The following is a 14,882-nucleotide window of genomic DNA, read 5'->3' on the forward strand; positions in this document are numbered from 1 at the left end:
TGCAACATACACGATGGGCAACATTCAGAAAGCTCTTACAAATTAATATGAAAAGGCTCAACAACCAGACAGACGAAATGGGCAAAGAACACAAACAGCTAGCGGAGGGACACATTCACAAATGGTTAAAAATGTGAAGAGATACTACCACCTTACCGAAATGAAAGAAATCCACTTCAAAACAAACATTTCATTTTTCACCCGTAAGATTGACAAAGATTAAAAGATTGGTCATACTTAATAACATGGCCAAAATTTGAGAGAACCAGAAACTGCTAATGGGGCAAAACCTGGCCCTATCCTTTTGGAGGGCAACTTAGCACCACTAAACCCTTCACTATGCATACACTCTGATCAGCGGTCTCATTCTTGGACAGCTGCTTTTACAAACATGCACAGACATGTAGGAAAAAATGTGAAACTAAAGGTTTAATCCTATTTTTATTATAACAGAAAAAAGGTAACACTAACAAATGAATGCTAACATTATTCTTTAATGAATAAAGGAAACATCCATGCACCGGGTACAATACTTTGCAGCCATCAAAAAGAATGAGGTCCATGACTGGGAAATGTAACCTAGTCATTTAATATTAAAGGCGTAACAGTGCATATAGGATTGCATTTTAATTTTTTCAGAATGACACACCTGAAGCAATGCTTGTCTGGGAAAATGAACACATGCAGCCAGCTCTGTGGCTAGGGAATGGAGAAGGAATACCAAACCAGAGGTGAGCTCAAATTACACCCTGCTGAATTGTTTGAATCTTTTACACAAAATGTGTATTAAGTTTCTAAGTTGGAGAAAAAAATCCAGTTTGAAAAAATGAATGGCAATTTGAAAAGGCAGATGGCTTTACACTTGAGGACATGAGCCTATAAATGCACACAGAAAATGAAACTGGAATATACCTATTCAACTAACAAACTTCTAACTTCAGTACACATAAACATGCACAAGAATATTTTGTTGATTACTACCCAAAGAAAAATTAACTTTCGAAGTAGAAACGGACCAGAACTAAATTCTTTTAAGGGCCACGCTTCAGAAACAGGTGGCCACTACACTGGAACTCCCAAACTAAGAAGACAACTGGCTCTGTAGGCCCCTGAGCCTGTGCTCCATGACATACCTGCCGGGGGTCCCGCCTGCTGTCTCTTAAAGGGATCCGTTTCGATTGCACTTCCAGCTGCTGCCACCAGGGTCCCTGCAAGGGCTTGCTGCTGGGGATTAAAAAACAAACAAACAAACAACTGAGATTTTCATAATTTAAGTGCATCACAAGAATGAATGTAAACTAAAACTGTCATAATTACCCCAAACACTGACTTCATTCATTTTTGAGAAATGTTATCTACCCAATATATTGTAAAAAATAATTTAAGTTCTAACTTACCTCTGGAGAATAAAAAAGGACTTGCATTCTGGTTTTAAATGGAATTTCAGATCCATGTGAATCTAGAGTCTTTCAGAAACGAACTGGCTTTGTACACAGAACGACAGCAGAATCTAATGCAGGAAATCTTAGTTTTGTCTAGGACTACAGCTTAGCCTCCCTAATTATTACACTACCTGTTGTCACACAGCCCGCCAAAATCACAAAGCTGAATGATAAGAAGAAAGGTTGGAACTGTCTTCCTACTGGGAAATGGCACTAAAACTCCAATTAATAACAATCGAACTTCAAAATGGTACTGCAGTTAGCACCCTACTTGATATATAGCTGTGTGAAATATACACAGGTTATTTAAAATGTTCTAATGAAAAGCTACCATCAAAGACAGAAACTGGGCGCCCTACACCTTTGACATCTCTGCACCACCTTGCAGAGATACTGATTGCTAAAAATGAGGTTAACAGTTGCTAATTATTTTTAAATAATTCAACTATATCTACTCTACTTATCAAGGCATTTTAAATGCAAGTTATAGATGTCTGAACAAAGTACCTGCCTGTGAGAGCGGTTGTTGATCCTTGACATCTAGCAATGGGTACTACACCACCAGGACCAGCCATGCAGCAGGTTTTGCCTCACATGGTACAGGGACTCAGTAATGAAAAGGGAAGGTAAGCACTCCACCCCACCCCTGTTTACATGTAACAAAGATGGGGGGAGGAAGGGAGGGAGAAGGAGAGAAAAGAATGATATAAAAAAACAGACAATATGTCAACAGTGGTTATCTTTGGAGATAAGATTACAATCAATTTATAATTTGTGTGTGTGCACTTTTTCTAAATTTTCCAAATGTTTTACAATGAAAATGTATTACTTCTATAAGCAAAAAGAGGGTGTTTTGTTTTGTTTTCAATAAAAGAAACTGGTACAGGGTTCTGTGTTCAGTAATGGCCAAGAACTTCCCATTGGGCCAAACACATTCCAGATAAACATAAACTCTAAAAGAAATATAAAAAATGTGAAAAGGTGGGCAGATACAGGATGGAACTCGATACTTGCACGGAGGAACTGGAACTATCAATAGCAGAGGTTTCTGGGCTTATGGCATTTGGCACAAGGCAGGCCTCAGACCCAGAGACAGAGGGCCTCACTGGCTTGAAGACCACTAGGCTGGAGAACAGGAGACCACAGCAGAAGTGAGTGAGGGGGAATCACCACAAGGGGCAGCTGGAGCCTGATCTCTGGCTGCCTCCTAAACCACACTCGTGCCAAGGCTCCAAGCACAGGCCAGCATAACTACACTGAGATCTCAGGAGACAGGGTTCACTGTCTCAGTTCAATCACGTTAACTAAATGTGAAAGCAAAACCATCAATACTCTTCAGAAGAATATTGTATTAACAGAACTCAGAGTCTCTGCAACCTATTATTCACAACACCCATGATCCAATTCAAAATTACTTCAAAACACAAAGAGACAAAACATGAGTCATACTCAGAAAACAAATCGATGGACACCAACCCCTAGACAATTCACATGCTGGAATTAGCAGCAGGGATTTCATAGCAGCTTTTAATAAGTATGTCCAAGGACATAAAAGTATGTTTTTACGAAGGATGAGAGGCCATCTTCACAGAAAAAAAAAAAAAAATTAAAAAATAGAACCAATCTGAAAAAGAATATATATATCACTTTACACCAGAAACACTGTAAATAAATTAATTTCAGCAAAAAAATAAAAAGAGAACCAAACAGAGATTTTAGAACTGAAAAAGTGTCTGAAATTTAAAAAATTCATTCGATAGGCTGAACAGTAGAGTGGGGATGCAGAGGTCAGTGAACTGTAAACAGATTCTTGAGAGAAGAACTAGAAAAGGACTGGACTTCAGGACTCACCACAGGGTGTGGACACCAGAGCAGCAAAATGCTACTGAAGGATGGATGACAGGTAAAAACTGAGCAGAGAGCCCAGAGCGGGACTCAGACGCACACAACCCTGTCAGTTCCTGAAGACTCCAAAGCAACATAAACCGAATGAGAAGTCTTTACAACCAAATGAGCTAGAAGACTGGACATTCATATGAAGAAGCTGACAAATTACACTTCATTAAACATAAAAGACTACATCATCAAAGACACTTGTCTTGGCCTAATTCCTGATAGCCACTGTTTCTTGGTTTTCAGAATGATTTTTAATTTCCTCTTATACGTCTTCATGACTATTTTAATGGGAAAGACACTGCTGTCTTTAAAATACCAATTTGATTTTAAATAACAATCATATATTAGAACTCTTTTAAAAAATTTAAAAAAATACTTATGGGGGAGAATAAAAAAGAACAGTTGAAGGAACTGGGGATGTAGCTGTCAGAAAAGAAAAGCAGACTTATGTTATTCTGGAGGAAGAAATTAAGACCAACCAGCTGTATTAACAACCAGCTGGTTACCAATGGGTAAATTTCTATCCAATTTAAACAACACATGTAAGCTGAGTGGCACCATGGGGTCTATAGGGCTGGGTGAAAGAAAAGGACATGGTCAATGAGACGATGACCTTCCTAAGTGCCTGAAAAAGAAAAGAACTACTTGTAAGTAGACAGGACTTTGTCTCTCAATTCAAGATTCTAAAAAGAAGTCTCCCCAAGGTTATTCTTCAGTAAGGATAAAGGAGAGGAAAGCACAAACAAATCACTCATGCCTTCTTTCTCCAAGTATGTCTATTAAATCAAGTTAAGCTACCACTTTATAACTATAAACTTTTAACTATACACATAAAAACATGAACACACATATAAGAATTGAAAAATCAATCGTTGGGGGATAATTAGAAATTTAGGATTAAAATATACACACTACTCTATATAAAACAGATAACCAACCAGGACCTACTGTACAGCACAGGGAACTATATTTTTAATGTCTTGTAATAATTTATAATGGAAGAAAATGTAAAAAAAAAAACGAATATCCATATACATCTATATATACATGTGTATATAATTGAAATCAGTTTATCAACTATTTTTCAATAAAATTTTTCTAAATGGAAAAAAAAATCAATAGTTGGGATAAGGTTACAGAACTCTATTATTCATTTCCTTTAACATTATAATCACTGACAAATAATCTCCAATTAGAATTTCTTTAAGATCTAAATAACTGTAATAAAAACCATCTGGGGGAATTCTCTGGCAGTACAGTGGTTATGACTCGTCACTTTCACTGTCATGGGGCCAGGTTTTCACTGGTCAGGGAACTAAGATCTTGCAAGCTGCATGGTGAAGCCAAAAAGAAAAAATACTACCTCAAAATCTTTGAGAAGCAAACAGAAATTAATATATATGTAACATAAACAGTTCTGAACTGGGACTTCCCCAAAAGTTACCACAGAATTTAAATCGTGGGATATGAATGTTCACTGAACACTGTTTTTCTCTATTTGAAATTTTTCATAATAAAACGCTAAGAAGTAGAAAGACTTATAAGTTTACAAAGTAGTAACACCCATGTACTGATCCTGAGGCTTCATGCCCTGGAGACCTGGTACACTATGAAAGGATCCCCTGTCCCACCAGGTACTGGCCGCCTGATCCATGGGTGACCGTTTCCCCCTGGTGCCAAAACCCACAGGCCATGTTCCACTCTATGCTGCGTTTGGTTTTGCTTCCTTGTTGTTTAGTCACTAACTCGTGTCTGACTCTTTGCGACCCCATGAACAGCAGCAGGCCAGGCTTTCCGGTCCTTCACTACCTCCCAGAGTTTGCTCAAACTCATGTCCACTGAATCAGTGAAACTCTCTAACCATCTCATCACCTGCCGTCCCCTTCTCCTTCTGCCTTCAATCTTTCCCAGCATCAGGGTCTCTTCCAATGAGTCAGCTCTTGCATCAAGTGGCCAAAGTATTGGTGCTTCAGCTTCAGCATTAGGCTTTACAATGAATACTCAGAGTTGATATCCTTTAGGATTGATTGCTTTGATCTTGCAATCCAAAGGACTCTCAAGAATTTTCTCCAGCATCACAATTAAAAAGCAGCAATTGTTCAGTGTTCAACCTTCTTTATGGTCCAACTTTCATATCCATACCTGACTACTGGAAGAACCACAGACAGCTCTGACTATATAGACTTTTGTTGGCAAAGTGATGTGTCTATTTTTTAATACACTGTCTAGGTTTTTCATAGCTTTCCTTTCAAGAAGCAAGTGTCTTAATTTCATGGCTGCAGTCACCGTCCACAGTGATTCTGGAACCCAAGAAAATAAAATCTGTCACTGTTTCCACTTCTTCCCCTTCTATTTGATGGGACCAGATGCCATGATCTTAAGTTTCTGAATGTAGAGTTTTAAGCCAGCTTTTTCACTCTCTCTTTCACCCTCATCAAGAGGCTCTTTAGTTGCTCTTCACTTTCTGCCATTAGAGTGGTATCATCTGCATATCTGAGGTTGTTGATATTTCTCCCAGCAATCTTGACTCCAACTTGTGATTCATTCAGACTGGCCAGCATTTTGCATGATGTACTTGATGTACTGTGTATTTAAGTTAAATAAGCAAGGTGACAATATACAGCCTTGACATACTCCTTTCCCAATTTTGAACCAGTCTGTTGTTTCACGTCCAGTTCTAATTGTTGCTTTTTGACCTGCATACAGGTCAAGAAGGTTCCCTGGTGGCTCAGATGGTAAAGAATCCACCTGCAATGTAGGACACCTGGGTTTGATCCCTGGGTTGGGAATCTACCCTGAAGAAGGGAATGGCTACCCACTCCAGTATTCTCACCTTGAGAATTCCACCGACACAGGAGCCTGGCGGGCTACACAGTCCATGGGGTGACAAAGAGTGGGACATAACTGAGTGACTAACACTTTGCTTCCTAGTGAACTTTAACTGAAGAACGCTGCCCTCGGGCTCTCCTGTAGCCCCTTCTGCTCCACATGGTGCTGCTGAGGCCCACCCACACCCACTCACTCATTTTTACCACTGATTACTCATACAGAGCATATGAGTGTGCACGACCAACTGATCTGTTCTGCCGTAGTGGACATTTTGCTTCTTTTCAGTTTGGGGTTATCATAAACAATGCTGCTGGGAACATTATTAGATATGTTTTCCAGCTCACAAACACAAGAGTATTGTTAGAGTACGCTGTTTGGGTCAAAGGCCCTGCCCACGTTCACCTTCTCCAGATGATGTGAAATGTTTCCACACTACACTCCCATCAAAAGTGAATAAGAAGGGACTTTTCTGGTAGTGGTTAAGACTCCGTGCTCCCAATGCAGGGGACCTGGGTTCAATCCCTGGTCAGGGAACTAGATCCCACATGGTGCAACTAAGACCAGCTGTAGCCAAATAAATAAATATTAAAAAAAAAAAAAGGTGGATGAGAGGACTTCCCTGGTAGTCCAGTGGTTAAGAATCCACCTGCCAACACAGGGGACACAAGTTTGATCCCTGACCCAGGAAGATTCCACATGCCGTGTACCACAACAACCGAGGCCACACTCTACTGGAGCCCCCACACCTAGAGACTTGCCCTGCACCAAGAAAGCCAAGGCAACGAGGAGCCCTCACAACACAACCAGAGAGTAGCCCCAACCCCCACTTGCCACAACTAGAGAAAGCCTGTGCAGCAACAGAGATCCAGTGCAGCTAAAAATAAATACAAATAAGTAAATAAACAAATAATTTTGCTTAAGTGGAAGAGACTTCCACAAACCTAAATCAACAGATTCTGTCCAATTTTAATCTGGCAATCTGGTTAGTATGATAGTAAATCGGAGGGTTTAATTTATGTCATTGTGGAGATCATGCACCTAGGTTTACGGGCACTCTCTGCCTTTCACTGTCCCACTGTTCTTACAAAACTATTTATCAATGTGGTTTATAAATGCATTGATATATTACATTCTTCTAAACACTAATAGGAAAGACGTTTCACTGCTAAATTTTCTGACAATTTCCAATTTAGAAAATGTATCACATTCATTATACCACAAGCACTTAAATACTGGATTCAAATGATTATTCCCCCCTAAATGGAACCAGGTTCCTTACAGAAATGACTGATTCCTGGACTGAATCAAAGCATATGGAAGACAAACTTTCAATATTTTGTGCCAGAAGGTAAGGAAGTACTCAGAGAGTGACAGGGATGTGTCAAAAGTATATAAAGCCTGTCTGAAAGGGCTCTCATTGGTCAAATTACAGAGAAACTGAATATCAAAATAAACAGTAAGAGGGATTACCCTGGTGGTCCAGTGGTTAAGAATCCGCCTTGCAATACCAGGGGCATGCATGCATGCTACATTGCTTTAGTCATGTCCAGCTCTGCGCAACCTTATAGACTGCAGCCTGCTTGGCTCAGTTGTTGTGGCAAGCAGGGGTCAGGGCCACTCTCTAGTTGTGTTGCGAGGGCTCCTCATTGCATTGGCTTGTCTTATTGCAGGGCACAGGCTCTAGGTGCGGGGGCTCCAGTAGTTGCCACTGATGGGCTCTAGAGCATGGCCTCGCTTGCTGTGGTACAGGCAAGAATACTGGAGTGGATTGCCATGCCCTCCTTCAGGTGATCGTCCCGACCCAGGGATCGAATCCAAGTCTCTCATGTCTAATCTGCATTGGCAGGTGGGTTCTTTACCATTAGCACCACCAGGGTCGCAGGTTCAATCCCTGGTCGGGGAACTAAGATCCCACATGCCTCAGAGCAATTAAGCCTGTGTGCTCCAACTAGAGTGCATGCACAGCAACAAAAGATCCTATATGATGCAGCAAAGATCCCTCATGCTGCAGCTAACACCCAGTGCAGTCAAAATATACCTTAAAGATAAATCAACAGTAGTAGTAAAATAAACAGGAATAAAATGGGCTGGGAGCTGGGTAGCAGATGGCTGGCAGGGACATGAGAAGACTTGATGGAAGTGAACATCTCGATATATGCATGGGTTACACGGGCACTTGTCAAACTCAACAAACTGTAACTCTTGAGATCTGTGTAGTCCCTGCTTACAAATTATACCTTAATGTGATATAATTCATCATTTCTACACCAAAAAAGAAACATCACATGATTAGGTAACTAGATGCAGAAACAGTATTTGACACAATTCAACATCCATTCATGACAAACACTAGGAAAAAAGGAATTTCGTTAACTTGATAATGGATAGTTACAAACTCTATGGCTAACATCATACTTAGTGGTGAAAGACTAAATGCTTTCCTCCCAAGACCAGCATGGTAAGAATGTCTGTTCTTACCAATCCTAGTCAGCCGCACAGTGGAAGTCCATGCTCGTGCAACACAGCAAGAAAAAGGAAAAAAAAGCATATAAATAGGAAAACATAAATCTTGCTTTCTTTGCAAACATGATTTCTCTAGGTAGAAAATTCCATGGGATCTACAAAAAAGCTCCTAAAACTAATAAATGAGTTTTTTGCAAGGTTGTATAACTCACTGTATTCCCATATACTTGCAATAAACAACTAGAAAATAATTTTTCAAGTTAAGTATCATCTACAGAACCACAGAAAAACTAGACTTTATGGATAGAAATCTAAGAAAATGTGCCTAGAATGTACATGCTGAAAACTGTAAAATATTGATGAAAGAAATCAAAGAAGACAAAAATAAATGGAGAAATATATCATATTCCTGGTCTGGAAGACTGAATGTTGTGAAGATATTACTTCACCCCAAACAGATCAACCGAGTCAATGCAATAGATACTGACAAGCTGATTCTAAAATGTATATAAAGAGTGAAAGGAACCAAAATGACCAAAACAATTTTGAAAAAGAACAAAGCTGAAGAGAACAATATTGATTTCAGGGCTTACTATAAAGCTGCAGTAGTAAAGACAGTATGGCATTACCAACAAGACATATGATCAATGCAAGAGAAGAGAGCCTAGAAACAGACCCAACAGATGGGATTTTTAGCAAAGATGCAAAGTCAACTCAGCAGACACAAGATAGAATTTTTAAGAAATGGTGCTTAACTATCAATATGTGAAGAAAAAAACCTCTAGCTATGCTTGCATGTTACACAAAATTTTACTCAAGGACTTCCCTTCCCTGGTGGTCCAGGGGCTAAGAGTCTGCCTCCCAATGCAGGGGATATGGGTTAATCCCTTGTCTGGGAAGATTCCACATGCTGCAGGGCAACTAGGCCCACGTGCCAAAACTACTGAGCCCACGGACACTGGATCCTGTGCCCGGCAACAAGAAAAGCCAGTGTGGAGAGAGGCTTCCGCACGGCAACTAGAGCAGCTGCAACTAGAGGAAGTCTGTGCGCAGCAACAAAGACTCAGTACAACAACAACAACAACAACAACAACAACAAAAACTTTACTCAAAATGGATCACAGACCTAAATGTAAAACATAGAACTATACAACTTCTAGGGGGAAAAATACATCATGTATTTTTATAAAAATAAAAAATACATCAAGTACATCATGAGAAACGCTGGACTGGAAGAAACACAAGATGGAATCAAGATTGCCGGGAGAAATATCAATAACCTCAGATATGCAGATGACACCACCCTTATGGGAGAAAGTGAAGAGGAACTCAAAAGCCTCTTGATGAAAGTGAAAGTGGAGAGTGAAAAAGTTGGCTTAAAGCTCAACATTCAGAAAATGAAGATCATGGCATCCGGTCCCATCACTTCATGGGAAATAGATGGGGAAACAGTGGAAACAGTGTCAGACTTTATTTTTCTGGGTTCCAAAATCACTGCAGATGGTGACTGCAGCCATGAAATTAAGAGACGCTTACTCCTTGGAAGGAAAGTTATGACCAACCTACATAGCATATTCAAAAGCAGAGACATTAATTTGCAAACAAAGGTCCGTCTAGTCAAGGCTATGCTTTTTCCTGTGGTTATGTATGGATGTGAGAGTTGGACTGTGAAGAAGGCTGAGTGCCGAAGAATTGATGCTTTTGAACTGTGGTGTTGGAGAAGACTCTTGAAAGTCCCTTGGAGTGCAAGGAGATCCAACCAGTCCATTCTGAAGGAGATCAGCCCTGGGATTTCTTTGGAAGGAATGATGCTAAAGCTGAAACTCCAGTACTTTGGCCACCTCATGCGAAGAGTTGACTCATTGCAAAAGACTCTGATGCTGGGAGGGATTGGGGGCGGGAGGAGAAGGGGACGCCAGAGGATGAGATGGCTGGATGGCATCACTGACTCGATGGACGTGAGTCTCAGTGAACTCCGGGAGTTGGTGATGGACAGGGAGGCCTGGCATGCTGCGATTCATGGGGTTGCAAAGAGTCGGACACGACTGAGCAACTGATCTGATCTGATCTGAGGGGAAAAAACCAGAGGAAATTTTTGTGACCCTGGGTTGAGCAAAGAGTTCTTAGATAAATGTCAAAAGCACAATACATAAAAGAAAAAAATGGTAAAAGAGACTGCATCGAAACTCAAAATTTTTGCTCTATAAAAAAACAATATAAAAGAAGCTAAGGCAGAGAATAAAGAGAAAAATATTTCCAAATTTGTATCTGACAAAAAGCTTACATCCAAATTGTATAAAGAATTCTCAAATGCAACAATAAAGCAAATGACTCAATAGGGGAAAAAATGGTGAAAGAAATGAACAGATACTTCACCAAAGAAGATATACAAATGCCAAATGAACACAAGATAAGTTGTTTTCAACATCATTAGTCTTTAGATATAAAAATTAAAACCACTACTTACGTATTAGAATAACAACAAAAGAAAACTGACAAGAACAAACAGAGGGGAGGATGCAGAACAATAGGAACTCCCATTCATGGCTAGTGGGAATGCGAAATGGAACAGCCACTGTGGAAAAGTTTGTCAGTTTCATATAAAACTGAATGTATACTTATTAACAACCCAGCAATCTGTCTCCTAGATATGCAAACAACTGGAAACAACCCAAAGTCCTTCAAAGGGTGAACGGATAAACAAAGTAGGGAACATTCATACAACAGAATACTGCTCAGCAAAAAAAGAAACAATTGGTAAATTCAACAATATGAATTGAATTTCAAATGCATCATGCTACATGAAAGAAGCCAGACTGAAAATACAGCATAAACTATATGATTCTATTTACATTTTATTCCAGAAAAGGAAAAATCATAGAGACAGAGAATAAAGGTTAAGGGAGGGAGAGAATTTGATGACAAAGATGTAGCATGAGGAACACCTAGGGGATGAGAGAACTCTGTTTCTTGTGTGGTGGTGGTTATACAACTTGAGGCACTTGACAAAACTCACCAAACTATGCACCCAAAAAAATGAATTTTACTGAATTAAGCAAGTTTAAATAAGGGACTTCCAAGGTGGTCCAGGGGTTAAGAATACACCTGCCAATGCAAGGGACATGGGTTCGATCCCTGGTCTAGGAAGATCCCACATGCCTCAGAGCAACTAAGCCTGTGTACAAGGGAGCCCACGCACTGCAACTGCTGAAGCCCGTGCGTCTACAGCCCGTGCCCCACAACACAAGAGGCCACCACAACATGAGAAGTCTATGCAGTGCAATCAAGAGTAGCCTCCACTCACTGCAACTAGAGAAAGCCCATACACAGCAATGAAGACCCAGCACAGCCAAATACATAAATAAATCTAAAAAAATAAAAATAAGAATCCACATATGAATATAAGAATGGGAGAAAAAAGGAAGCTCATCATTGCAGCAGAATGCCAACTAGTGAATGTAGAAGGAATAATGGAGTTAGAAAATCCACTTTGCCATCTTTAACATGACAACTAATGCTGGCAAGGCTCATCAAGAGGTGGTAGATTAGTGGCCCACGTCAAAGGACATTCTATAAAATAGCTGACCAGTACTCCTCCCAAGAGTGAGGAGTCAGCCTAGATTAAAGAAGACCTAGATTAAAGACAGGCATGACAACTAAACACAATTGGTGATCCCAGACTGGGGAAAAACAACTATACAAAGGAAGTCCCTGGAGCAAGAGATAAAATTTGCACATGAGCTGTGGCTTAGTCATGGTAAAAGTCACTGTAGAATTTCCAGAACTATCATACCATGGTTAGACCAGATGACATTGGTGCCTGATACTACATGCTCGAGTACTCAGGGATACAAGTGCACGAATACGATGTCCACAACTTAGTCTCGAACAGTTTGGGGGGAAATGTGTCTGTGTGTACATATGAGAGAGAGAAAATGAAAATAATGCAAATGGGGTAAATGTTAACCACCGGTGAATCTGGGTACAGGATAAAAGGGGAGTTCTTTGTACTGTTATTGTAACTTTTATATGGATTTGAAATTATACCAAAATTAAAAATTAAGCATTTTAAGACATACCACCACAAAATTAAACTGCTTTCAGAACCTAGCATAATCTACTCCAAAATGACTCGACTCTGACCTGTACTTTTAGGTTCTTGGCATTTATTAATATAACACTGAATGACTTAATTTTCAAAAATTAATCAGTCTGCATTCAATTAACATCCATTTAGAAGCCTAAGGTCCTGATAGTTCAAAACTATGTTTTACTTTAGGGTTTCTTCCAGCTACAGAAATTAGCAAGTTATCTGTATGATCTTTCGTTCTGCTCTGTTTGCACTGTTCTCAAAAATACAGATAAAAGACACAAGAAAGAACCAACATTGAAAACACAGCACACAGGAATCCTGAGCACACATTCAACAGGACTATAGGTATTAGATGACATGCATGCTGAAGCTACTACTGAGTTACAGGTCAATACACACAAAAAAATAATGCATTAAGGTCTGTGTTGTCATTTACTCATGCAATTTAGTTGTATAATTTTATATGCAGGAAGACTTTTTTACTTTTTTAAAATAAGGAATGGGCTCTGGAAAAAAAAATGCTGAAGAGCAAATAGTAAATTGAAGGTTAAAATATCTGGATGAGGAAAAGTTTCGGATGAGACTACATTTTAGAACCATCGAAAAGTACCTGAAATGGTTGCTGCTGGGATGAAAAAGCAGCAGAAACATTTGGAGGAAGCTGGGTTGCTATAGCAACAGGAGTACCAGTCTGCCCATCCTTTCCTGTCACAACCTTTACCTGAGAGGAAATATTTTGAGAAAAAAAGGCAACATAATTTTTAAGACTGCTCAAAATTTTGTTAGAATTTTACTGCTGATAGCTCACCAATGTCTGGTGTTTAAAAATGGAATGTTTTTGCATCAAATCCTGTAAAAGGACACTGAACTAATTTATGACAGATTTATAACATAACACCCTAACTCAACTGCAAATCTTGCAGAAACTCCAATTTTAGTCATAAGTACAATATCCTTAGATTCTTTAACTTCAAACTTTAAAAGGGGAATGGCAGACAGTCTTCAAGTAGCAAAGCCCTGACAACTTCAGAGGCAGTTTCACCCTGGCCTACTGCGTGCAGGTCAGAATGGCAATGACAGATAAAGGGGACTGAGCCTACAGACAACATTGGTGTACAAACATAAAGAGAACTGAACTTCACTATTTCATGGCAACAGAGGGGAAACCCTCAAAAAAACCATATAAACCTTTTAGAAAATAAAAAATGGTTCATCCTGGAAAGGGTGTTAAAGAAAACACCAAATGGCAAAGCCACACATAATAAATACCAATGAGGAGATGAGCAAAGAGGCCAGCTTTTGTTCATCAAAAGCTGATTTCTTTGCAGAAGAGTTGACAGAAATTTACATTTTAGCTATATCAAAAAACAAAGTCCCACCAACATAGTGTACAGTACACAACACAAAGGCACAAAAACAGTGCATCACAGTGCACCTCACTGTCACCCTATCTCATCAGCTTCATTCTTAGGAAGTATAAATAAAAGCATCTTGAATCACTTAAGGGGTTGAAAAATCCCAACGGGGAGGATTGATTAAGCACCCATTCCAGGCACCCAAAAGTTTCACCACCTAAAAAAGAGTCTCATCTTAAATATCATTCTGTAGGTATCTGCAAAAGTGTGAGTTAAATACATGATCTTAAATCTAAGACATCTACAAATTGAAAAAATTCTGTTTTGCTGTAATAACCATATTTTATAAAGATACCTTAAAAATATATCTAGTGATTTAAATTTCATTTGATATACTGTAACAAGCTGGTGATTCAAATTCTTTCTTTAAAAATGATATCCATGCTGTTTTTAGTGGGTGGACCTACAGAAGTAAAATGTGAAATCTGGGGAATCAGCAGGAAGGTGGCCCCGCCCCTGGCTTCTGCAGGCTCTTCAGGGCCGAGCAATGCCCAGACACCCTGAAGAGCATAGGGTAAAGCTTGGTCACGACAGGTTAGTTCTCCAAACCAGGGAGGTGTAGCTGTTGTAAATGAGCCAGCATTACTCACAGCACCACTCTGCACCGTCTTCCCAACTAGACCAGCCCTTTCTTTCCATGAAGGAAAAAGCAAATCCATTCTTCAATTTTACTCCTGGATGAAATCCTCATGAGACTGCATTTTATACACACCCCAGGCTCACAGACTACTTTTCATTTGAAGT

General features: G+C 39.6%; 1 protein-coding gene and 1 long non-coding RNA gene across 9 annotated transcripts in view; both read right to left on the reverse strand.

Annotated features, from left to right (window-relative positions):
- Nucleotides 1-14,882, reverse strand: part of EP400 (E1A binding protein p400) — a 110,789-nt gene that overhangs the window by 72,080 nt on the left and 23,827 nt on the right. For 5 of the 8 annotated variants that reach the window (XM_055550466.1, XM_055550464.1, XM_055550467.1 and 2 more), the window contains exon 3: nucleotides 1,134-1,224. In XM_055550466.1, coding sequence (XP_055406441.1) covers nucleotides 1,134-1,224 — 91 coding nt within the window. The remainder of the gene's footprint in view (nucleotides 1-1,133; nucleotides 1,225-14,882) is intronic. The other 3 variants (XM_055550465.1, XM_055550463.1, XM_055550462.1) reach the window with 1 other exon arrangement.
- Nucleotides 9,716-14,141, reverse strand: LOC129630122 (uncharacterized). The gene is made up of 2 exons (XR_008703543.1): nucleotides 13,334-14,141; nucleotides 9,716-10,698 (listed from the first exon to the last, which is right to left on the reverse strand). It is a non-coding gene; the product is annotated as an uncharacterized LOC129630122 (long non-coding RNA).

This window comes from Bubalus kerabau, chromosome 16 (genome assembly GCF_029407905.1).
Source record: "Bubalus kerabau isolate K-KA32 ecotype Philippines breed swamp buffalo chromosome 16, PCC_UOA_SB_1v2, whole genome shotgun sequence".
Classification (NCBI taxonomy): Eukaryota; Metazoa; Chordata; class Mammalia; order Artiodactyla; family Bovidae; genus Bubalus; species Bubalus kerabau.